The sequence below is a fragment of the Callionymus lyra genome, chromosome 7 (assembly GCF_982586985.1).
Source record: "Callionymus lyra chromosome 7, fCalLyr1.hap1.1, whole genome shotgun sequence".
NCBI lineage: Eukaryota > Metazoa > Chordata > Actinopteri > Syngnathiformes > Callionymidae > Callionymus > Callionymus lyra.
Window position 1 is genome coordinate 30,793,770 of NC_141824.1, and position 26,141 is coordinate 30,819,910.

At 37.9% G+C, this 26,141-nt stretch overlaps 1 protein-coding gene and 1 long non-coding RNA gene across 5 annotated transcripts in view; both read right to left on the reverse strand.

Moving 5' to 3' along the window:
• nf1a (neurofibromin 1a) overlaps positions 1–21,996 on the reverse strand; it is a 49,619-nt gene extending 27,623 nt beyond the window's left edge. For 3 of the 4 annotated variants that reach the window (XM_087795036.1, XM_087795034.1, XM_087795037.1), the window contains exons 1-29: positions 21,773–21,996; positions 19,838–19,981; positions 18,561–18,644; positions 16,203–16,393; positions 16,034–16,140; positions 15,884–15,951; positions 15,605–15,680; positions 15,100–15,257; positions 14,829–15,002; positions 14,472–14,600; positions 14,318–14,392; positions 13,240–13,371; positions 13,000–13,137; positions 12,658–12,771; positions 10,835–10,914; positions 10,404–10,527; positions 9,811–10,057; positions 8,898–8,971; positions 8,664–8,747; positions 6,698–7,087; positions 6,384–6,523; positions 6,050–6,172; positions 5,886–5,969; positions 5,693–5,809; positions 4,774–4,955; positions 4,495–4,706; positions 3,504–3,665; positions 3,323–3,420; positions 2,215–2,350 (exon numbers count right to left, since the gene is read on the reverse strand). In XM_087795036.1, coding sequence (XP_087651162.1) covers positions 2,215–2,350; positions 3,323–3,420; positions 3,504–3,665; positions 4,495–4,706; positions 4,774–4,955; positions 5,693–5,809; positions 5,886–5,969; positions 6,050–6,172; positions 6,384–6,523; positions 6,698–7,087; positions 8,664–8,747; positions 8,898–8,971; positions 9,811–10,057; positions 10,404–10,527; positions 10,835–10,914; positions 12,658–12,771; positions 13,000–13,137; positions 13,240–13,371; positions 14,318–14,392; positions 14,472–14,600; positions 14,829–15,002; positions 15,100–15,257; positions 15,605–15,680; positions 15,884–15,951; positions 16,034–16,140; positions 16,203–16,393; positions 18,561–18,644; positions 19,838–19,981; positions 21,773–21,832 — 3,903 coding nt within the window. In that variant the 5' untranslated portion in view covers positions 21,833–21,996. The remainder of the gene's footprint in view (positions 1–2,214; positions 2,351–3,322; positions 3,421–3,503; positions 3,666–4,494; positions 4,707–4,773; positions 4,956–5,692; positions 5,810–5,885; positions 5,970–6,049; positions 6,173–6,383; positions 6,524–6,697; positions 7,088–8,663; positions 8,748–8,897; positions 8,972–9,810; positions 10,058–10,403; positions 10,528–10,834; positions 10,915–12,657; positions 12,772–12,999; positions 13,138–13,239; positions 13,372–14,317; positions 14,393–14,471; positions 14,601–14,828; positions 15,003–15,099; positions 15,258–15,604; positions 15,681–15,883; positions 15,952–16,033; positions 16,141–16,202; positions 16,394–18,560; positions 18,645–19,837; positions 19,982–21,772) is intronic. The other variant, XM_087795035.1, reaches the window with a different exon arrangement.
• Positions 21,997–23,422: 1,426 nt separating this feature from the next.
• LOC148076109 (uncharacterized) lies at positions 23,423–25,804 on the reverse strand. The gene is made up of 3 exons (XR_015711855.1): positions 25,641–25,804; positions 24,484–24,595; positions 23,423–23,489 (listed from the first exon to the last, which is right to left on the reverse strand). It is a non-coding gene; the product is annotated as an uncharacterized LOC148076109 (long non-coding RNA).
• Between the last annotated feature and the right edge of the window lie 337 nt (positions 25,805–26,141).

The window sequence follows — 26,141 nt, forward strand, 5'->3', positions numbered from 1 at the left end:
AATAGAGACCAAGACATCAATGAATATATTAAATAGCAATGATTATGTTCCTCAACATATCAGCTTTTTCCTGGGATTGGTCGGTTTAGTCTACATGTTGAGTGTAAGCAGTAAAGGGGAGCTTCTGTTTCAGAGAGGAAGCAGGAACAGCAGCTAAGTTAAAGCCAAAGATAAAAGAAAGCACATAAACCTGTTATTGGATTAAATGGGGTTTGTGTGCAGAGACCTGGATATTAGAATATATAATATATATATATATATATATATATATATACACACACACGTTGGAAGCTGAATGAGCTAGAAAACCCACCAGCTGGACCCCTTATATGGGAAAAAAAACCCTCCTCAGAGTCAATAATAAATAAAATATAATCTACCAAGTATTGACTTATGCATATAAGCATGCACGCAACCATGCAATCACACAGACACACACAAAATATTTTTAAATGCATAAAAGGAGAACACATGGTTATAAAAATATGATCAATTTTAAGATAATTATAACATAAATAAAATATATATATTTTTCACCAAAGACGCATTGGGTCTCAATCATGAAGCATGAATCCCCGAGCAGATTTTCACATCAAGAAAGAACCTTATTCACGAAGGATCTGATAACAAACGCGTGTATGGGATGAATCTCAAAAGTGAGAGCAGATCATGGTAATGAGTTATAAACATATACATATACATATATATATATATATATATATATATATATATATATATATATATATTTTTTTTTTCAGTAGTAGAGTTAAAATATACATTTTATTTTCTTCTGTTAGTAGTGGAGTTAAAAAAATCTATTTGATTTTGATCTCTTAGTTGTAGCAGAGATCTGACAGATGTTGTTTATAGTCTTAACATGACTGTCTTATCAGGCAATAAATATATAGACAATCAGTTCAGTTACTGCTGTAGCTAAAGAGGCTTTTGGAGGTTTGACCGGCCGTGATCAAGGATTCATTTTTGTCATGACGCGGAAGAAGACTCGACTGGTTCTGGAGTTAATGTTCATTAATAAACTATGATTAACACGGACCATTATTCTTGCCTCCCCAGAACAGAGAACACAGGAGTCCAAACATCCCCTGCTAATAAGAACATTGCTCACATTAGTGAGAAAACTTCTCGACCATTGTTAACATGTTTTGTTACTTAAACCTTATTTTAGCCTAGCCTATGTTTTACTATTATTATTTTTTACAAACATAAATCATTATAAAGTTACAAACATAAATCATCAAAGTTATTGATGGTTGCTGTGGAGCTACTAGAGAAGCTGCTGTTCTCTTACAGCGCCTTTTGACGTAAAATGCATGTTTAAACCTGCTGATTGTCATTTAACTAATGTTATTTATGGAACTTTTCCAAAGTACATATCCTGCAGTTAATGTTTGACAGACATATTTGTACTGCTCACGCTTCATGAATGAGACCCATCGTGTCTATATTCTGATTTAAAATTCTTCATACTTTGCAGGTGTTGTGTTCAAGTAAATTCAATTTTACCACAACTGATATGCAGTACACTATATTCAATGCATACAAGCCAATATTCCTTTCCCCAGTTGCCTCACTAAAAAATATAAAAGATGGAAAGGTATTTCTCATAACCTTTATTTATTGCATTTCAGGTCACAGACTGGGGTTGACAAGTCCTCTTCATCACATCTACACTGCTCTAATTCCCGTTACATGGGTGAGGGTGCTAGAGTCTTAGCCAGCCACGTTGATCGAGAGGCAAGGGGCACATACTATAGGTCACTAGTTTGAATGGAAACTATTGAGAGGCAATAGACACACCAACACCAGTATCCAATTATTTAACTTGCAGTGTTTCTGTTGCACTCACCCTTACTTAATCAATACAATGAAAAGGAATGACAACTTCTAATGCATTTTTGCAACTATGTTTGAGACATAACATGTTTGATTTGATGTTGCAGTAACAAAGTGATTCCAGAATATAAGCAACACAAGATTATGTAAACCTAAAGAGCCTTGGATGAAGCCAGGTTCGTTGAAGAGCAGAGTAGATAGGTTTCAGGAGTGTGCAGTGTGAGGCAGCAAGAAGCTAGTCCAGCAATAACAAACAACTCGGAACAGAGTTGTAAATAGGTGATACTGTGCAAACTCAGGAAAAAGAGGGAAGGCAAATGCAGAGCTGAAAGAAGGTGGGTGTGTTGGGATTGGGTCTACCTGGTAGAGGCAATGACAGACACTGCGCAGCTGTGGGGGGAACTCGCTGGAGGAGCCTGTAATTGCGTGGAAGAAGCGCTCCGTTATCTGCTTGAGATTCCGCTGGTTTTCCTCCAGGTTTTCAACAGATTCCAGTCTGAAGAACGCAATGCAGAGTGTTTAAAATGTTTGTCTTTCTTGATGTAAAAATTGCATTTGGAATATAATCTATGGAACAAGGTAAACATTATAACACAAAGAACAGCTTCATTTTGGACCAATTGGATTTTAAAATCGACTTGGAAGGCAAATATGAAGTAGCGCTCAGCTTGACTAACTTATATCTTAATTTGAGCCCTTGACCTGTTGGTAAGGAAGTTTAGAGACCAGTTACAAACTGTCAGGATCTACCATATCCACTTCCTTCCTTCTTTGTCAACAATGAGACTGAGGCTCCACCAATTATCCTGCCAGATTATGCCTGGTCTGCCGAAGACAGTGCCAGTAAAATCTGCAAATGAACATCTGTGTTGGGATCTATTAATATTAATTTTGAGTCTAAATACAAAAAAGGGGTTTAACAAATGAATTATGTGCCCTATCAGTATAAATGTGAAAAACTAAAATGAGATGATGGTGGCCTTTATGAGAAGATGACAACACAGCCATATTAGGTAGCCTTTATTAATCCCTCTGGAGATCTCCTTCAGGAAATATCCATCTTGCCTTTCTTCCAAAAAGTCATCCGCTTAACAGTCACGGCAAACAGATTAGTAGTCGTTCAGCGTTAAAAATATATATATTTTGGAATTGGTTCACGGTGCAGAAGTAAAGAATCTACTGAACTGATGAGGAGTACAAACGTATCACACTCTAGAGCAATAGGTCTTGTTTCAGTGAAAGGGGTGATGCGGTACAGCTTTCTATAAAATATGTTAAAATAAAAATCACATTTTTGTCCAAGTTTTCTTGTCCGTTTGGTACAGTTTGTTGGAAAAAGCTCGCCGACCATTTCTTAATTGTCATTTATAGCATTAATAACTGCTTCCGACATATATCCATGGTGGCCTCCTTAATTTGGTAAAATACAGCATGTTCACAGTATGACTTTTTTTGTTACAACACTGACCTGGTTGGATCGACCTCAAAACTGATGTGTTCTGGGGTGGTGATGACACCTTTTAGCAAGGGTTCAAGTAGCTTCTGCAAGTAGGTAGCTCCATACACCTGACATAAAACCGAAGGTCATTTATGAAAAGGTGGTCTTACAATTCTAAAATACAGTATCATACTTTACGTTGGTTTCCTACCTTAAAGCAGAAGGTCATTATCTTGCTTGCCAGACTATTTCCTCGGAACAACGTTTGCATGGAGTCTGCCAACTCAACTTCTTTGGAGAACATGTTCCAGAGCAGCTGGTATAGAAGGTGGCGTGAATCGAAGAGTGTGACCAGGACACGGGCCAGCTCGTCCTAATAATACAGACAGATGTTTTAGAAATATGATGCTGCAGACACATTTTAACAGACAAACTCACTTAAGTACATGGCTCTTGCAGCAAAGTCACTCACTTACAGCAGTACAAGTGATGGTGGGGTTGTCTGAAATCCGAATGTAACCGACCTTCAGCTTTAAATTATCTGTTAGACTATGGTAAGTATTTTCCATATTGATAACCCTAAACACAATAAAAACAGATAATAATTGACAACCCCCAATAGTAAGTTGGTCCGGGACCAAATGCAGCATATTAGGCATAGAACCGTTTCTGCATCACTAATAAAACACCTCAAAAGAAAGTAATTGAAGTAATTTCTGGTTCTATTTTCTCAAACTGGCCAAATGCAACTCAATTTCAATATTACAGAAGACAGAATTAAACATGGTTTTGATTAACCTCCATTTTTTCATAAACCTTTTGATATAGTACAAGTAAATACACAGGGGTTTTATTTGACATGTTTGGGATTTGAATGGATCGTCTACAGTTTATCGTCTGATATGTCTGTTATGTTAGGATGATTAATGTCATGGCACTTTGACTTTCCTGTATATAAATTTGTTACTCCACGACTAACTGTCGTCAACAACGTTGTGGGCATTTGGATCCAGGTTCTCATCCACATAAAAAGCCACAGTTTATAGTGCACGTTTGTTTTGCATTGATCAATGTTACAATGATTAACTTTTTCTGTAAATGTATTATTGAGGTCAGTAGGTGTAGTCATAGTGTTAAACTAAAATTAATTGAAAAGAATTTAGAAGAAATAGTGGGCTTAAAAATGTGGCCAATGGACTTACCCATTGAGAACCAGGAACAACATTGGCCAGAGCCATTGCAATGGGTAGTTCTCCCTGATCTCCCATCATTGTGACCAGCTCCACAAGCCTTTCAAAGCGATCGGCCAACACCGTCTCAGCAAGAGTGTCAAACTCTGTGCCCTGCTGCAGGATCTTGGTCAGCACTTCCATGAAAGTGGCCCGTGTCTGCAGGTCCTTGTGGTAGCCTAAGCCTGCCAGGGAGTAAAGGTAAGAACTGTAGTACATCGCCATTTGACAGCTTTTATTTCTGTATCTTACCGATAGAGTGCATGAGACCACTGTCCACATTGGCATTCAGGAGGTTGGACATTGCTAGGACGGTGCAGTGACGAAGGGAGGCGAGGCGGCGAGACATGCCTCGTTTCCGTCCACTCACTGCCTGTCCATCGTCCTCCACCTCACTGCAGTCATTCAGCAGGTTCATGAAGAGTGTGAAGTACCTGATTCAGAGCACACTTTTTCAGGACATGCAATTGATTGTCAATTCATAAAACTACAGCTAAAATCTGCATCTTTGCTAAAGTTCACTGCCGTTCTAAAGTTTGGAATGATTTTTAAAAAACTTTTTTTCCCAAATAAAATAGCAACAAATTGATGTGAAACACAGTTTTGACATTTTAACATAAAAACATGCAGATATAAAGCAAGTCTCAGAGCAAAATAATAATAATATGAAACTATTCAATGGCAGTGTGTAAGAAAAATTATATTAAGACAATGGCTTGAATGCACTTTAACCAGAGTTTACACCTTACAAGTGCTTCTTGTAAGTAGTAAAGTACCAGTCTTCACATCCACAACAAAGAAAGCCCTCCATTATGCTTGCCTTCTAAGTGGAGTGGCAAAGAAAAAGCCCTATTACAAAAAAAAGTAGATTACAATGGCTAAAACAAAAAGAAAAAGATCTTAAAGTGTTGTGCCCAATTGGTCAATACGACAAAAAAAATTTCCATTTTCATGAAAAGCCTTTTCTGGAATTTTCTGACATTGTCTTGGCAACCCAAAACTCCAGACAGCAGTGTTAAAACACAAAGAGAACACAAGAAATGTATAATAAGGGAATGAAGGTAGTTATTAAAAGTTTCCAGTCCAAATTAAATCGATCTTGCATTAACACATTTCAGGAACTTTTTATAAAAAGATTTCATGAATGAAATTATAAAAGGCATGTTCATACTTCAGAAAAAGCTGGGACTTCGCCTCCATCAATTCCACTCCATCACCCTCTTCGGGCTGCAGAGGCAAACCAGCAAGAAGAGATACTACAGCTTCCATACTTGCCTGATCCAGGTCTCTGCACACAAACCCCATTTAATTGATTTATCTCCTAACAATGACAATTTAACTACAATATTGTAACAATCCTTCACCTTGTCAAACATTTTATATCATCATCAGCAGCCTGGTTGGAAGTTCCCATTACCCAATCAGTTAAATACTCGACCATTTTGTTTCTGCAATAAGTGAAAAAAAAAAGTTAGCTTTTACTGTGCATTTAGGAAAAGAGTAAATAGTAAATTCCTTAGAAACTTGCCGGAACTTCATCTCCTGACAGAATGAGAGATCATCACGCCTCTTCATCATCACCTCAACAAGCTCACACAGCTTGGTTTTAATCTGGATGGCACGGAGCACATTTCCCAGAATACGCACATACCTGTAAGAGAATATACTATTTATTCTTGTTTTGTAAAAATAAATATGAAAAGATAAAAGTTGTGGAATTAGTATCTGGGTAGCAAAAAATAAACAATCATACTAATTGTTAAAGGCGGACATTAGAGACACGGTAGCTCATAAACAAAACTTGTTCTTGTATGAAATAAAATGAACATAGGAGAACAACAGAACCATGAATTAGAGCTGACCTGACAAGATTGAGCATCATGGTCTCAATACTGGCTTGACCTAGATGTTCAGAACTGCCCTCTGTGTGGTTATCCAGTAGGTTCTTCATGATTGCGATGGTTTGCTCCACAAACTGGGTGTTTGTATCATTAATTAGAACCTAGAGAGAGCAGAGATGGATCACAGCAACCACAAAGTATTAGTGAAACATATTTAACTCTTCTACTTTAAATATAATCTTTTAAAAATATTATATACATTCAAAAATGTATATCATACATGCATAAATACTGTATGAGCATAGTCAAAGTGGGTTAAACAAATCTTGACTCACTGTCCCCTGAGTATCAAAGAACTTTCCAATGCTGTTCCTCAGCTTGTTGAAGAGCAGTGGGTAGAGTGCGGGACTCAACTCCAACCCCAGCAGGTCTTTGACATTGGTTCGAACATGGAGGCCGACCCTTTCATGACCAAAAACAAGCAGAGCCAGTAGCCTGTCCAGAAAGCAGCTGACTGGTGTTTCAATTGATGTTGATGATGAGCAGGTAGATGATGGGGCCAAAAAATTTGGTACATCATAAGGGCTCATGGAGATCATGGAGTGTTTTCGCTCGCTCAATGTGCCCATGGGTGGGCTATAGGTGGCAGGGCCAGGCGTACTTCGCTGCTGCAGACACACACCCCCAAGAGCACACAGGAAGCCTGTCATGTTGATCCACTCCTGCTGTAAGTATAGAAAGATATTACTTTACAAGTGTAAATTAGTCAATTCGACTTCAAAAGCAATGTTAGGGGGAAGGCACTGAGGTTTTTTGTCAAACAACAACTGCCTTATTTTTTTTAAAGACATTATAATGTAGTAAAAATACTAATAATATTCTAACAAGTTTTTTTTATTAAAAGGAGTGGCTGTAGAAAAAAAAATAGGAAAGTCATTTTTATCATTTTAAAACAAGAATGGTAACATTGCTTATTTAAATGTGTTGTTACTATCTAAAGCAGGGGTCGGGAACCTTTTTGACTCAGAGAGCCATGAAAGCAAAATATTTGGAAATTTATTTCAGTGAGAGCCATATAAATAATATTCAGATGTAAGAATCTGTGCTTGACACGAATTCAAGCCCTTTTCCTTTGTTCATCAAAATCAACAAAGAATTCAGACGGGTTCATCCCTTTCCATGCCTCCATTTCAATATGTCCATCATATTTAAAGGAAGCACAAGACTAAAATTTCTCCATTTCTGTGATCATGAAAAAACAAAAACAAATGAAAACATGAATTCAAACTAACAGTTTATATTTGTTAATTTTAAACATGTCTGATATGAATCACACAAGTGGATTAATTAAATTTCAGATGAAGTTTAACGAGAATAAAACTGTTAAATAAATAAATCAGTAACTTCACATCATCATCGCTTTGTCTGATCCTATGACGTCATTAGAATGTGTGTCTCACCGGCACCTGTTTAACGTGTTTGTGTTTCTGCGTATTCTTATTATATTCCTGAGATAAAGGTAATTTACAAATAGTCATCATGTGATGGTGTATTAATGCAAGTGTGTTTTAAGGACGCGATCACAAAAGGAAAACCAGCATTTGTTGCGCTTTCATTGAAACCTGCAGCTTAACTTTGATGGACCTGACGTCATGTATCTGTGACTCTCGTAGAGAAGAACCTGAAGCGATCAAACGCGCATTATTTTGTTCGATATATTATTTAAAAAAAAACAAGCTTATAATTCTATATCGTTTTTCTGAATTGCGTAAAATGACTGTCGCACGTTTTGCTCTTTTTATTCTCGTTTCATATGATCTTTTCCGTGCGTTCAGTGGAAGAGGCGGGAGCTCTGATTGGCTGCTGTGCATGTCAATCAGATTTTCAACCAATCGGCACAATAACCATTTGATTAATATGCACAGCAGCCAATCAGAGCTCTCTTTACTATTTTCTTATATCATATTTTATTAAATCACGCGATCTACTCGCAACAGCTTCGGTCGATCGCGATCGACGTATTGCCCACCCCTGAAACAAGTGATAATATTTTATGTTTTATCTGAAAAGCCGAAATCTGCGAGCCAGATGCAATCATCAAAAGAGCCACACCTGGCTCGCGAGCCATAGGTTCCCAACCCCTGATCTAAAGGAATACCTTGTCAAATTTACTTGTGTAATTGTGTTTTTGTGTCGCTGGTTTGTTGGATCATTTTGATGTCAGTTAAATCTGAGCAAAGGTCTTTTCTGAAATGGATGCTAAAAGAGCTCAGCAATAACTAGAAATCAGATATACAGTACCTGTCCGTCGTCTGCTTTGTTCTTTGGAAAATTAAGAATCTGCTTGGTGACCAGTTCCCATTTAATATGCGTATCTTCCCAAGCCTAAAGACCAGAAAAGTTTGTGTTAGCAACCTTAACAAGTTAGGAGTGGCTTCAGGCAGCAGGCTAAACTGTTGTCTGAATGTGTTTCTGAAAATCATGCACCCAAACTAACAAATATAAAAGAGAAAATATTCAAATACTTCAACAGACCTCAATGTTTCCTGGTGTTGGGTGTTCTATTCTCCTGAGCAGAGCCATGACTCTCTTCTGCAGTATAGAGCGCCCTGTGGAAAAAAAAGATCAAGAGATAGGGAAGGAATGAAAAGAGTAAATTTAGGAGGGTACTGTGGATGTTCGCTTGACCTTACTGTCTTACTCGCAGCAAAAGCATTACATTAGTTTCCACAATGCAAAAAAGAATCAGCGTCGCAACCGCTTTTGGTGCGAGTCCCTGGGTTATGTACATAAAATTGCATGTACACAACCTAGGTCTTCCTGAGGGTTTGGTGGAGAGAGCAATCCGATCAGGTTAAGGGAGAGGCTGCAATTGTGGGTCAGAAGCCAGGAAATTATTTGCTCCTTATGGCAATTATGAGACAGACAGGAACAGAGGAGCCCAAAGATCATTATAATATTTCCAATTTAGATGAAATGTGATATATAATATTACATAATAATTATAAATATTTGCAGAATTACAGCTCCTTTTGTAAATTGTTATGTGGCACAAAGAGGGGCAGAATATAATTTCATGACATTCAAGCCAGGCTTCTATAAGTGTGTGTTATTGTTATTTTAGCAGGGAAAGGTGTTTATTCCGTCTGTTGATTAGTTGTTGTATTGTGTATTTGTTAATGATGCAACAAATGACAGCCAATGCCGATTAAGTCTGATGAGACAAACTTCAAGTGGTACCTCTACCAACTTCACTTGCATGAAACATTTCCATGTATCCTCACCTCCCGAGTTTGTGGTTAGTATTTCATAGTAACTGTTATTTTTTTTAAGATTACAATACAAGTTTTCTAAATGTAGAGGTGAGTCAGACTCTTTTATTCTCATCTATATAGGGTGCAGCCAACCAGCAAACATTGCTTTTAACAAATCATGTGTTGAAACTGACCTGTTCCCATTATGTTACTGACGGAGGCCAATTCACTGAAAGTAGCGTAGTTAGGCAGGATGGTCTGGACTGGCACCTCGTCTGCAGCACAGCGGATATTTGCCTCCTCACAAAGATGGCGGAAGCAGGACATAGCCACAAGCACTGCCTCTGTGTCTGGACTCCACAAGAACATGTAGAGACAAACCTCCAACTTGGTTTGTGCTTGTCGACAAATGGGTATAGCAGAACCCATGGTGGCACTTTCCTGTACAGTAGAAATTCTCATTAAAAGTTAAGTTGGTCTGGTTGTTTCGCTGAACCAGGTATGTCTGATTGCAAATGTCAATGTTTTCTGAAAATCATGCATGTCTGAACATTTTTCAGAAATATTTTTGACATAAATCTGGATTATCACAGACATTAATATTTACCCAAGATTAAAGGTTTTTCAACAACGTTTATTACTAAATGACACCATTTAATCTACACATTGTGCTGTAATGAAAAAATGAAAACAAGCAATCTTTAAAGAAAATAAAAATTGACGCAATACATGAAAACTAAAAATGTGGAATAACTGCCTTGCTATTAAAATATTAAACTTCTTCTACCTTGTTTTTGAGCAGAAACTTGTTTCGGCAAATGAGGATCTCTCGCAACCATTTGAGAACCTCAGTTCCATTAACCATCTGCTGGCCAATCAGTTTTCTACAGATGAGGAACAGCACCTGTGAACTAGAAGGATGAGAAGAAAACTCAGTTAAGCCACTTTGGATGACAACTGTATACTATTCAAAAGAGTTTCATTTTCTGGCTCTCTCTTAACGACATGCTTTATTGTGGCACTTTAAGGACCTTTTAAAGCTTAGGGACCATTGACAAAAAAACGTTTTTGGAGCCGTTCTGTGGGAGCTGACAAAATAACAGAACAATATAAGAAGTAATAGACATATGACAGACATGTCAGTCATGTCTAGAAAATAACCAATTATTAAACTGTTGAAAGCAATGCAAGACCTAAGAGACAGGATGAATTGAATACCTGATATCCCAAAATGTATCAATAGGAGCATCTGGGTTCCAAAGCTCTATGGTCTCTGGTTGGTGTATTACTAGCAGAGCCTGTTGGAGACAAGACAAAACATAAATTGGGGAGATTTTTATGCACATTTGGCCAATTGCTCTCTGATGCAAAGAGATGTTAGGAACTACATTGCAGGAGGTCCTCCTTGTTTAAACTGCTAAGGTATAGGATGCGGTCCACTTTAAAGCAACCAGTAAAAACTACCACCTCAATCAGCCAGTCTAGTGACACCTCTGCTTGGTCGTCATGTACCAAGAGTGTGTCATCACAAAATAGGTGTGCCTGTATGCTCATATGTATCAAGAATTAAAATACAAATGTGTTGACTTCTCACCAGGTTTTGCACATGCTGCCACTTTGGCAGTACTCACTGGTCGGGTTCAGAAGTGCACATCAGTGTTTAAAGACACATTAACCATCGACATTGACCCAAATGTTTGCAGTTACACGGGTGTATAACAGAGTATTCACACATCTATTAATGCGTTACTCATTCCCTAAACTGATGATTCTTGTTGTTCAGTTAAAGGGAAACTAATGTCAAACTGCAACTTTCCTGACTTACTCAAATGTTTAAAATGTTCAAGTCTCCCTCTTCAAGATGCAGTTAGTCCCTCATCATGACGATGTTTTGAAGTTATTACTTTATAAAGTTCTCCCAGTTTGAAATTTCTGGAACGGGGAGCGGAAACGATTATGACGTAATAATGGCTCAGTCAGCTGTATTTGTGGTTACAGCTGACTGACTCCTCCAATAAGCTGTAACCATGCCCCACATGAGAAAACCCGGCCCTTGTTGCAACCTGCACTTTAATTTGAACCTGTTCAGCTACAATTTGATTTGAGATGCGGTAGATTCCATCTCACATGACTGGTATTGGTCGGTTTAGAGTCTCGATTGGTTCCTCTCGAATGTCTGTAGGTTGATCTGTAGATTTATACAATGATCCTCCAATCCCTTGGAGGTGGAGACTTTTCGGGATTGATATCAACCTACAGACATTCGAGAGGAACCAATCGAGACTCTAAACCGACCAATACCAGTCATGTGAGATGGAATCTACCGCATCTCAAATCAAATTGTAGCTGAACAGGTTGCAACAAGGGCCGGGTTTTCTCATGTGAACAGATCTCCTGAAACACATCTCTATAAACGCACCATCACATGATCATTATGTTTATGTAAACAGAAAACACTTTTATCAAATGCAATTCAAATATGCATGCATTTGTGTTGAGCAGGTAGTTTCGTAGTTTTATTTTTGTACTTCATCCAAGTTCTCTTCTAACAAGCCCCTGATTGTCTCTGTTAATCAACTATTGGTGTTAATAACCCAGTATGTAATGTATAAACAATATTAGATTAATAGTCCTACTTCCTCAGCCTAAAGACAACCATCACATTAGGGTCCCATCAGAGTTCTATGGGTTTCACCATGAAAGGCACCAACTACCAACTATTAAAATGGGAACAGCACAGAGCCTCTTTTGACTTGATGTCCTTTGCATTGATGTATCGTAAAGTTTTGTCAGAGGTGGGAGTTTGTTTCCCATTGTTGTAATTTATTGAGATTAATTAATCCCAATCGTTAATAAGATTTTAAGTTTTGTTATAAGGTCAACCCCGTTATTGGACCATCTATTTGACACACCAAAGTCCGACCTTTGATACTCCATTTGGAAAAAAATCTGATCTTTCATGTTCTAATATGATTGTGAGTCTTAAATTTAGATCCATCATTGACTGAAAGTGGAAAACCAAAATAAGACCAAGGACAGACCTCCATGGCTTCTTGAGAGAGTTGAGTGGTGTTGTTGAGAGGCACAAGCTGGACCAGGCCTGTAATCAGCTCTGCTGTGCTGCTCTGTGCATCAGGAGCATGTCTCACTGGGTTCTGAAAAACAAAATGTCACATAACGCAAGTAAACATTTTTTTCCTCCTAATATTTTTCTTATAGTATAGAGTATAGCAAGCGTTGCTTTGATGATTACAGAATCAAAACTAAAATGGACTCCTTTTTCCAAAATCACTGGAGATACAGAAAGAATTAGGTCTATCTACTAAAGCACTAACTGAATATTTACAGTTATCACAAAAAAAACGCTGGAAATCTTAACTCACGTGCAACATCAGTTTGGGGTCAGCATGTATGAGTTTGACCAGAGCAAGAAGGAGGCACTTGTAACTTCGAGTGTCAAGGTCTGTGGCTTTCTCTTTAAACTTTAGGCTGGTGCCCATCTTTCCTTTGAATGTCAGACTCTGTAAAAGTGACCATTAGGCAACATTAAGAAAATAAACATTAGATCGAGGCATTTTTTTAGTCTCACAATTGAAATAAAGGACAAAAGAGACATGAGTTACCGGTGCCATGCGAATAGGAGGATGGGTTGTTGCGCCTTGAACAACCCGGTTGATTGTGTCAGAGAACATCAAACGAAGTTCTCCAGAATAGCAGTACACTGCGTCAATCTTGGGCCACCAGTCCAGATGAGACTTTAACGAACAACAAAATTAGATAGATAGATACAGTGGCTTGCAAAAGTATTCATACCCTTTAAACTATTCAACATTTTGTCACATTACACGCCACAAACATAAATATATCTTATTAGAATTGAATGTGAAAGACCAATACAAAGTGTCACACAATTTTGAAGTACAAAGAAAATTATACAAGATAAAAAAATCAAAAACTGAAAAGTGCAGTGTGCAAAAAAAATTCAGCCCCCTTTCTCTGAGTGACACTAATGGCCTTCAGAAGTTGCCGATGACTGAATAGATCCACCTGTGTGTAATCTCATCTCAGTACAAATACAGCTGTTCTGTGACGGCCTCTGACAAGAGATGCAGCCAAGAGGCCCATGGTGACTCTGGACCAACTGCAGAGATCCACAGCTCAGGTGCGGGAATCCGTTCACAGGACAAATATTGGGCGTGCACACATATCTGGCCGTTGTGTAAGAGTGGCAAGAAGAACGCCATTGTTAAAAGAAGACAACGACCGTGAACATAAAGCCAGGGCTACAATGGAATGGTTTAAAACAAAACATATGCATGTGTTAGAATGGCCCACTCAAAGTCCAGACCTCACTAAGGCTCTCCATCTAATCTAACTGAGCTTGAGTTGTTTTGCAAAGAAGAATGGGCAAAAATCTCAGTCTCTAGATGTGCAAAGATGGTAGAGACGTACACCAAAAGGCGGTTCCACAAAGTATTGACTGAGGGGGCTGAATACTTTTGCATACTGCCCTTTTTTTTTAATGTATAACTTTCTTTGTACTTCACAATTGTGTGACAATTTGTGTTGGTCTTTTACATTAAATTCTAATTAGATATATTTATGTTAGTGGCGTGTAATGTGAAAAATTGTGGAAAAGTTCAAGGGGTATGAATACTTTTGCGAGCCACTATAAATAGATAGCTTAGACCTTAGACTTACATTGGTGATTATTCTGTGCAATGAGTTAACCAGGACAAAGTGAAAGGTTGAGGGAGATGAAGGAGCCAAGCAGACCTGGTGGAGGAAACATTTCTTTATTTAGTAGAGATTTTCTTAAACTATGAGGAACTACCAGATGCGAGTTGACTGTCACCTTAAAGTGTTGGTTGTTGTGAGGATTAATACGGAAAAAGGAAACAAAGCAGTCCATCATCAGCTCCACATCAGCATTCTGGTTCCCAGCACCTCTCCAAAAGGGTTTTGTGGGGTTAAACAGTAAAGCCTGGACATAGAATGACAGTTCAGACTTTTGGGTTAAAGACAACATGCAAGACATTTTTATGGCAATACAGTTGAGGTTGCATTAAACTTGACTGATACACATTTAATTTTTAAAGGATTTTTCAGTTCTTTTAAACTTCAATAATTTGGAGTCTATATAAGAAAAATAAAAAAACAAATTTGTTGATTATTCCTAGCATCTTATGAAGGAAAAAAATTGGAGTTGGACCTTAAGATCCATTACAATGGACTGAACCAGGAGGAAAATAGTGGAATGATCCTCCCAATTGATGTAGGTAGAGGCTTTACACAGCTTGACACCGGCTATGGCAGCACTCTCCATCAGCTGCTTACTTCCTCCCTGCCCTGCCAAGGCTTTCCGTAGACTTTCCAGGAAAAGCTTCTGTATAGGTAAAATACAAGTTAAGAAAAATACACAGTAAGTAATTAAATGACTGTGTTTGTGGGTTCAATGAAGAGACTGAATGGGGTTTGGGCACCTTGTTGGCCTTGCTTTCTTCCACAGTTTCTTTAGAGATTGTTTGTATGAGGACAGGACAGAGAATGAGAAGAATGATCTGAAGTGGCCACACCGCCGCCTTCCTCTTTGCACTTTCAGCAAAATTGTCGACCAGGTCAAAAAGTTTCTCTGCAGCTTCTGTAGAGAAAAAAATTAGGAGAAGCCAAATATAAAAACATGGTTATAAAAAACAAAACAAAAAATACATACACTTTAGAAATAGAATAAGGAAAGGATGACTTAAAGAGCTCCAAATAATGCAAAAACACTGATCTAAATCTAATGCCATTTAAACAGTATACACTGTTGTCACTTTAAAATGTTTACTAATGATAGTTTATTAAACTTATTATAGGTCGACATACAGAATTTGAAACATTTTCTGTACAGGCATGATAGTATCATAAAAGGGACATGGAATTAAAAGTATAATGCTTTATATGTCCTACATTTATTAAGTCAGAGAATTAGGAGACGTTAAATACCTGCCATGTCAGCCTGGGGCCTCTGGTACAGCATGGTGAATTCATCTGGATAATTCTCTACCCAGTTCCAAAATGCCTGTAAAACAAGTTTCTGTAATTGCGTGGAGATTGCCAAAACAAAGATAAATCATAATCAGGAGAACAGCAATATTTCACCCTAGTTCTCCTAACTCTTTGGACCCAAAACCATTTCATATTTCAATGACAATCCATGAGGCTGACATTAGAGGATATCAAGTAACCAAACATCTTTTGTAGAGAGCAAAGATGAACACTGACCTTTTCTAAACTGTTGATGACTGATAGTTGTGCCGGCTTTTTTAGGGCTCGAAACTTAAGAACAGTTTCTAAGAGACATACAAGTAAATGATTAAACTCAAGGTTAAATCGTGTTGGGTGTGTAGAAAAAAAACATCCTGGATAGATGACCTTGGAGCAGCCTCTTTAATTTGGAACAGTCCACATTGATATACTGCATCAGCTCAATGTCATGAACATCCACGGTGTCTTCCAAACACACCGTCAACTCCTGCAGCCTGCAAACAAAAACACATTTAGGCACCAAGTAAAAATGTTATTTGATTATAGATCAGGATACCTGGTTGAGATACGACTGAAGACTGCATTAAAGTTGTTGCAGCTCAAGGAGAAGAGGACGGCTGATGCAGACACCCGGAGTTCAGCGGCGTGCTGGTGGCCCTCACGATAGGTATAAATGAAATGGCAGATCTCTGGGAGGAGCTGTTTTACCAGCATGGCCTCATCCAAACGCAGACAGTCCTTGGATTGCTAAAAGAAAAATACCTGTTTGCCTCTTGCTATTTAACAAGTGGTGAAATTAAATTATAATCATCAGTTTCAATCCATGATTCTATATTTTGCTGATAAAATAAGTTGATTTAACAATAGAAATGGATAAAACCATAAATCCTTAACAAAAGGATGGTAAAGTACACCTCATAAACTTCAGCTGAATAATAAAAATAAAAAAAGGTCAAAGGGAAATCAAAATGTTTACAACAGCAGCTGCCATTTTATCAGTAGTAGCAATTTCAGTTTATCTCATTCTTGATGGATGGCTCATTAGGACTGCACAAAATAAAAATAATGGACACAAACAACTACACAAACAACCCAATGAACACGATAAACAAAACCTGGTTGTGTGTATTTCTGAGAGATTTTCAAGTTAAAGTGGGTTTTAACTTATTGTTGTGCGTCCGCCACAACTTAGGTTGGGCGCCTGTTATGGTTGTGCTTCCACACATGTTTAACCTGCTCAATGTCACTCAGATAGGCAGCAGTCCAGTTCACTTGCCCCAGTCAACATCCAATGATGTGGGCCCACCTGACTAAATCAAGTTTCATTTCATACGGTTAGATAAAAACAAGAGAAGAAGCAACACCATCAGAAACACACAATAGTCAAGACAACATCGGTATCATTATGAATAACTTTATTAACACAAACAACCACTTCAGAAGCCTTAATATTTTCAGCAGGAAAAGCTGAGCATAAGGGGATGGAGTTGAAATAAACAAGAAAACCTAAGATATCCCTGTCCCAATAGACACACACCTTTAAACCAAATTTCTCATATTTTTGTTAGGTTAGGAAAAACTGCCCATATGACATGGAAGTAACCCAAGTTGGTGACCTCTCACACTGGGTAAATCCATGATGTCAAATAGTTTCTACGCCAGGATTCGGTATGCGGACTATTAATCCACTTTCTACACAGTTGTTGCTGACCTCTTCTAGCACAAACCTTACCAGCTAGATGGTCCACACTCTGTACAGATGGATCATTAACTTCCTGTCAGACAGGAAGATGAAGGTCAAGCTGGGGAAACAGCCGTCAGACTCTCAGACCATAAGCACTGGTATTACTTAAGGCTATGATTTTTTTTTCCCCTTTATTCGTCCCACAAGGGGACCTTTTTGTAAAAGGGGAACTTTTTGTAATGCTTTTGCCATTTTCTGTCACCCCTGCTCTTCTCCCAATACACCGCCAGCTGAACCTCGAGTCTTCCCTCTGTTATTGTCCGCCAACCTGAGGAGATTGACAATCTGATCTGACTTGTCTCAGACATAGACATCCACAGAGGTGACCTGGTGCAGTGAGAACAACTGCAGCTCAACGCTCAAAATATAGTGAAGAGGATCATAGCCAACTGTAGAGTTCTAGCCACCCACATCCTTCCATCATTTTTAACGGCTCCGCAGTTTAATTTATGGACTGAATCCATCAGCCGAGTTCTGTCCTTACTGGAGACTTGAAGTTGGAGACGAACATTGGTCTCGTCGTGAAGAAGGCTCAGAAGTGGAGGGAATTCCACCTCCCACGGAAAATACCCATGCAGTTCTACACTGCCTTCGAGGTGTACACCATTTAATGTATTTTTTTTATCATTTCATTCCATTCAATTGAATTTTATTAATCTAATTTGATTTATATTTATTATTTTTTTTTTTTTCTTCTTATATTTATTTTATTCTAAACTATCATCACCAAAAACAATTCTGTGTTATAATTTACAACACTGGTAAAGAATATGTTCCGATTCTGGTTTCAATACCATACCTCAGCCTTGACCAGATTGGCATGGGTTTCGACAAGAGTCCAACTAAATCTAGTAAATAGTCTCCACCAAAAATAGGGTCAGAATAATATTTTGTTGGACAGTCATTAGCTTCAATGATGACAACCACATGTTGTATTATTTCAATAAGATACAGAAATGCTCCAATATTTATTTCTCTCCAGGGTTGCCTATAATTTTAACTGGTATAAAGATTATTTTCAGGTTCGGGACACTAGTGATGGCCAAGTCTTTTGTTAGAATCATCTCTCATGCTTCCTGAAATACTGCTTCCTGATACCCCCCCAAGTTTTAAAAAGTCACTAATGGCGAGGAAATGTGTATCATGAAATAAACTGCCAGGATTGCTTACCCCAGCAAGGCACTTCTCCAGAGTGTCAAGAATAATAAGCTGGGAAAGGTAGAGGTTCTTCTCTGAGGCTTCTCCAAATATTCTCTGAAAACACAGTGGAAAAACATTTCACATACTGACACAACAAAGTACGTTTTCAAAGAGGAGATCACAGACACTGACCTACTAAAATATTACTAGGAAAGCTTAACATTTCAGAAGATAAATTATTATCTTTGTCATTTATATTTGGACAGTTTTATGTTTTTTTTTCTTTTTCTACAAATACAAAACTAATTTGTTTGCACCAGCTTGATGAAATTCAAAACTGATAATCACGATTCTAAATTAAACATAAGGTAAGGTAGGACTTTATTAAAATTGTTTGATTGATTACATGTGTATTGTCTTTACTTGATTGCAAGTTCAGTTCAGTTAATTTAAAAAGGACAATGTGCAGTTACATTAGAAAGATTGATTATTGATTTATGAAAGTTATGAAAGTATTTTTAGGGCTGTGTATTGGAAAGAATCTGGCGATAGGATACATATCATCATACATGTGTGATGATACGATATATTGCGATATTGTGGGTAACGATATATTGTTTCTTTAAAGAAACAACACTTTTTCTGGCTTTTACGGCAAATAAATGAGCATGTACCATCTCTAATCAAATTTGAAAAAAAAAATGCTTGTAGGAAAGTGCTTCTCAAAATATTAACATGTACAGTGTTCGAAATACCCGTCTGCAGTCTACAATTTGCAGTTTGATTTTTAAGATTGCGGAAGAAAAATTAAACAACCTGCAATTTTGAAGAATTTAAAAAACCTCTAAAAGTCATATGGGTCATTGGTGAAAAAGCGGCGATCCACGCATCCAATCCAAGCAGTTTAATAACTATATTTGCGCTGACGTCACGCACCGGTATTGGTGAGGCAGCCGCTGCTTACAAAAGAGCTAACAGCAGAGCAGCATCTCTGATGTACAGAAGGTGATTATATGAGAGATTATTTACATTGATTTTGAATTTTAAAGCACTACCAGAGAATGATAACTTATATCAGAGGAGGATTTGTGAACACTGAAATTAAAAGTTGAATAAGATAATAAAGATTTAACAAATTATACATTATGCAAATGTAAGCATTATTATCAGCTATTCCTTCATTTTATCCTCAAAAAAAAAACAACATACATTAGAAATTGTTCAACATGAGCCCTAAAGCGATGACGTCTGTTATTAAAAAAAAAAAAAATCATCTTATTTATTCATTTACTGTCCTAACTACTCACCATATTGTTGACATTTCGAAGGATGTTAGTGAGGCCACTGATGACGAGGGAAAACTTGTACTTGGATATGTTGATTAAACACTCTTTGTTGTGCTCTGTGCTGACTTTGGTGTGAGTGTTCTGATGTCCCACCTTTATAGGAAGCTGCAGCGAAAATACAAGACTTGTCATTTAAAAGAAAATGTATTACAAACTGGAAGAAAACTAAAAGAAAAAATCATGTATGTTCATGTCTATACATCGTTATCTGGGATCATCAAATCAAACTTTTAGATTACCCAATGTGTGAAATAATACAGAAGTAAAGCTCAGGAGGAAAAAAGAAACTATGGCACAGCTTTCCATCTCTCTGTATCAACTTTCCTGATTTACTTCACAGTTTTAAATGTTAAAGTCTGCCTCGAAGACGCATTTCACATGATGCGAGTCCCTCATCAAGTCAATGCTGCATTTTGAGATTAATACTTTATCAAGTCTCCGGTCTGAAGGGTCAAAGAGAACGGAGCCCATTTTGACGCAAGAATGGACTTCACTCCTCCTTCAACCAGCTGTAATCACGCCCAATTTGTTTATATAATGAGTCCCTTGGAGGTGGAGACTTCCAGGATTGATGAAGTGTGTGTGGTTATGGTAAACAAGATTTTTATTTCAAGATCGAGATCAATTTAAGAGACTCTTAACTAACACAAATGTATTGTTCTTTTCAAATTTGAAACTTTTTGATGGAAACAAAGGCGTTCTTGCACACAGTTGTCGTTGCCTTTTCAAATATCTTCCATTCTCCATCATTGTGAGGACACTTCAGGTGACTCATGAACTTGACTATGTTTAGGGTATTTTTGTTGCTGTGTCATGCTCTTTTTACTCCTCTGTAAACCTCATCTGATTTTCTTGTTTATTATTGTTAATAATGAAGGAATTACACATCAGAACATTGGTTTATTTTAGTCAAGATTATTAAATAAACGTTTCTAAATCACATATTATTGAGACATTTGTTACCAAATATTTATCTGTGCAGACATACTTGTTTGTGTTACAATAATGATCCACCCTGTGTAGGAACATGATGTGGTAAATCATTTGTATCATTATTGTCAGTAGTAATATGCAAGTAAAACCTTTGTCTGATAATGAAACCCAAAGCATACAACTACAATTTGTAACACTTCATTGTATATATACATTTAAGAAGAACATGGACCCCAGTTATGGGTTAGAAAAAGTAAATAAGCTGTGGGTATCAACTCCAAAATCGGCTTTCTTTTGGCGACGGTAATCTGAGTTGAGCTCCTTAACTCCAAGATCAGATGGAATTTATACAAAGCTATTGGGGCTTTGAAAACTTTGATATTCCCTTTTTTAAATATCATTTTTAAATACGGTGCACAAATATAGTTCATGTAATGCTTAAATTAAATTTTGCCAAAATGTTTCTCCAACATCAACTCCATCATTCAAACGCTTCTTCTAACACTAACGTAGCAGTGACACACATGTTGTGGCAGCATGGCGAACATTGGACAAATAACAGCAGAAACGCTTTCAAGATTCATCCATTGGCTTTTAATCGAGACCAACAAGTCTACTTCTTATTTGTTTACATTACACACCAAGGCCTGCTTGTGTTAGCTTCTATGGCTACATGACAAAACATGATGCTACGAAGCCAGATAGCGAGCTTTAGAGTGACTCTAAAGTGTGGATGTCACTGGAGCTGAACATCTAACCCTCACAGTCACACTAGCGTTGACCTGAGAGCCAAAACAATAAGGTGATGACGAAGTGGCCCTAGTTGATGGGTCTCTCAGGCGTCAGGCATATCACTCCACCTCAGCCATTTCTGCTCCCCGTGTTAGAACCCACTGCTTTCGCGTCAAGTCCTCGCAACAACAGCGCAGCCAGCGACAGAATCTTAATACTTTCTCATCTTACCTGCTCATCGAATCTAGTGATCACGGCCTGGACCCACTCCACTGGCTTGTGCGCCGCCATGGCAGGGCAAAGGGACACAGCGCCGCGCAGCTACTGGATCCACGCTGAAACAACACACTCCTTGAACCTAGATGCACATGGCAAACGTGTCTTTCTGTCGATGGGGAAGAATATGTAGGGCCCAGTTTTCCCTTCCTGTTAAATTCACCATGCCACCGCCATGAAACGCCACCGGAAGTCTTCTTCAGAAATGTTGATGGGAGGTGTGGACATAAGAGATCAAGTTAGAGTTTGTTAAATGTCTCACTTCCGATTGCCAGTCTCAATTCGCAGACACAAATAGTTCAATAAAAATAACAAGTGTTCAAGTATAAACTTAATGTAAGAGAAGGGGATTGGACGTATAGCTCCCCTTGTTTATTAAGGCGGGTGCGCGCAAACACATACACAGTTACACAGACAGCAAGTCGTATACAACATACGATACCAGACTCACTAAAATCCACAAACCCCTCGTTTCCTTTTGCTTGGATTGCCAAAAGCAGACGCCAAGGGTTCCTTTGAGATCAACTGTAATTTATTGTATTTTCTTTTGAAGGGCTGGATTAACTGAACTTCCGCTACATGAGAGCAGTACAGTTTACAGCGCAACGAGCGCACGTCTAGATTGTAGACTATTTGTTCTTCCATATGCCATTCGTTTTATAGTTTAAAATCTCAGTTGAAATTTTGCATTTACAGTAGCCTATTAATTTGTTTATTATAAATCGTATTTATGACCGTATTTATGCCTTACTCTCTTCAAATGATCCATCTATGAAAGTTAATTTTTGCAACTAAAATGACTGCGATAGCTGGATTACACTTTGTTTCGTAATCTAGAGAGCAGGTCGGATTACCTGATGTTAGAACAAAAAAGGCAATTAAACACTCAAATAATCCCTTACATTTACAAAACAAAAGTATTACAGGAATTCTTCAGTCACAGAAAAATGTCTTTATTCAACTGACATAATTGAGATGCAGTTGTTATAAGGCACTGGTGAGGAAGACACAGTTGTATCACATGCATTTAAGTAAAGAAAACATTCAGATATATGACAACTGTGATCCCTTCTCTGGTTAAGGTAACTGAAATGGATCCATCATACAAGCAACACAAAATAGTTATACAATCCCAAGATACTCATGCATTAAAATTTGACATGCCTCAACAGTTTCCCCATGAATTTGGCTTTGGTATATGGGATTACATACATCATTAACAGTGTAATTGCAAGAACTTTAATGACTCAATTAGTAATAACTGTATTTGTTATGGCTCTGTTTTTAACACACAACCATTGCAGTAAGGTTGAGCATGTTTTTTTTTTGTTTTTTGTTTTTTTTAAACAGACGAATAGTGCTGTGTTTGATTGTCTAGAGGAGAAGAACCTAATAAATGGGGCTGTGGTCAGCAGCAAACATTGTTCTGAAAATCTACTCCATGTCTCCAGGCCTTGTAGCTACATATACAAACAGCACAATTAACAAAACCAGAACAGCCACAGTTGGTAAGACGACCGTGGCAACCTGCTGACGAGCCTCCTGCATTGCCTGCTTCCGTTCCTTCTTGTCTTTGGATGTCTCCTTCTTGGCTTTGCCTTTTAACTGTCTCATGATGTTTGATTGTTCGTCCACCGTCCTTGGTGCAGTGATCTCAAACAGCAACAAACTGCTGGACACACAAACAAATGCTGGTTAAAAATGTATTCATATTTGGTTATTAAACTAATAAATCATGTGTAAATATACCCGAAAACAAGAAAAAATATTAGTTATCAGTGTTTTTAGCAGCCTGACCCTAAAATTGATTAAATCAATAAATAAAAGAAATCACAATAAAGTTTGAAAAAAAAAAAACGTTTTACTGAAGGTCTAAATTATATTTTTGTTGAACACATCTCTTTACTCTAATTTACCGGTAATTTGAATTAGAAACAAGAAGGTGATTTATCCATTTCAAAGCCTCACCAATCATGAACCTCACTTCATGTATTTAAGTACTTAAAATGTTCATATAAAGATAATGGCTCACTAAATAATTTCTCATATTCTCCAACCGCTTTAAATGTGTTCTTAAAGGAATGCACTTGGCAAAATGGGAGTCGAGTCGATCACCATTTTACTTTAAGTGTTTTTTCAATAGAGTTGTCTTTTTGAACATCATACACAGTGTTGGGTAAGTAACTTTAAAATAGTAACTTATCAACAGTTACTTCTTTCAAAGGTAACCAAGTTAAATTTACTTCTTACTTTTAAAGTAAGTAGGAACACAACTTTGACATATGACATTATGACAGCTAAATAACAGTGTTTGTTTTTCAGTTGCGTTACTTTTGAAGAATGATAATCATTTTAATAAATATTGGAATACTATTAATTAGTATTTTGTGTTCCAAAATACTAATGAAGTTTATGTAGCGTGTAAATATCTTTTATTATTATTATTTTAAACTTTACAGTAGAGTTCAAAAACGCTTTCCAGGGGCCCTTTTGATAGAACCATAGTGACATCATCAATACGTGCATGCGCAGCCTGTATACTGTAGCGATCCTGTACTGACATCATCATCATCATCATCAGTCAGCTGCGTTGCAGTCCATCACACATTTCTTCCACGACTGCTGGTCTGCAGCCATAGCAGCTATAGCATTAGGGCTCAGGTCACCTTCTGCATCCCACAACAGGTTTTGGACATAGGTCAGGTAGCTCGTCTTCTGACGTCCTGGGTATCTTCTGCCATGTGTTGGGAGGTAGAGGGCATATGTCCTGAGTGGCTCCTGTGGGGCCCAATAAAGTGCAATTGTCGCTGTCTGACTCTGTTAATGAGGGTCAAGGCGCTTAATGTTCAATATAACTCTGAAGCAGGATGTGGCAAATGCATTCATCTTCTCCATATCAAGCGACAGGAGCCAGGATTCACATCCATATAAGAGCACTGACATACATGTGACATTAAAGTGTCTTCAATTGATTTTGTCATTAGAAAGTCAATAAGCACAATGAACAAAAAGTGGGCAAGAACATACCCTTGCAACATCCCTGTGGTAACTTGAAGAGGATGATGTTACCATCCACCATAACAGTACTTTCAGAGTTGTTCTAGAGTACACTGATGGCATTTACAATGATAAAGGGGATACCATAGTGGCATAATGACACCTGTACAACTCCTGTTCTACTGATCTGTCCCCCATTGGGTATAAAGTCGGAGTCTAACCGATTTCTCCATTCACCAGCCAGCTGTCAATGGTTCTATGCTGGCTATTTTTAGCCACTTCAAGACCAAAGCCCCCGTTAAAGTACCATAGACAAACTGCAATAACAAACTGTAATACATGTAATCGAAATGATTGAGTTGATGCTTGAAAAAATAGTTTTATGAAAGCCCTGATGAGTAACCTTAATGTACATATATACATATACAAGTTTGACAACTGTTTAATATTTGCGTGAAAGGGCATATTACTTACTGAAGTACGCCTCGTTTACACTGAAACGGAAACTTGCACCAAAGAGTTGAAAACTATCTGGTGGAAACACTCTTACACACTCCAAATACATTAGAGCATCTAGCCTTAACAGCAGATCCGCATGTCCAAACTTTTTGGCCATTTGCGATTGCTGTGATAAAATGAGCTCGTGGTGAACCTGAGGCTAGAAAACGTCATGCAACTTGTTAGCGAGACGCTATGAAAGAGAAGCAGAGCGAAGTGCTGAGAACGAAGGCGTGTACAGTGAGAAGGCGAAGTTTGGACAGCTAAGCTAACTTCTTGACATGCTAACTAACACTGCTCATCAGTTTGAAGAGAGAAGTTGTCTTACATGTCACAGACGGCACTCTTCGCTTGTGGGCTTCTTTTCTTCCCGGGTTTATTTCGCACTTGCGTTTTTCTGGAAGAAAATAAAAGTGTCAAATTAAGTGTGGTGGATCCTGACGTGGCGAGCGAGCCCAGCTGCAGCGGCGCAGCACGGCATCTTCACAGAGCGGATCTGGCCAATCAGAGCCCAGCGTCAGCGCTGGACTCACGGAGGTACAGGAGTCCCACGCGCATGCGCATGGGTCCCGTGAGGCATGCGCACTGGCCTCTCTGACTCCCACCAGAAAGAGACGTCAGTGTTCAGAACGCATTACAGTATTCACAAATGTTAACTTGTGTTTTCAAACGTTTATTTATTTATTTTTTTAATCTTCTAATTTAACGTATGAAACGTTATTTTATTGTTGTTGATTACCCTTTTGCGAAATAAATTAATTTCAAAAACAATTTGAAGATACACGAAACGATTTACACTCAGAAACTTTATTATTAAAATCAGTGATGT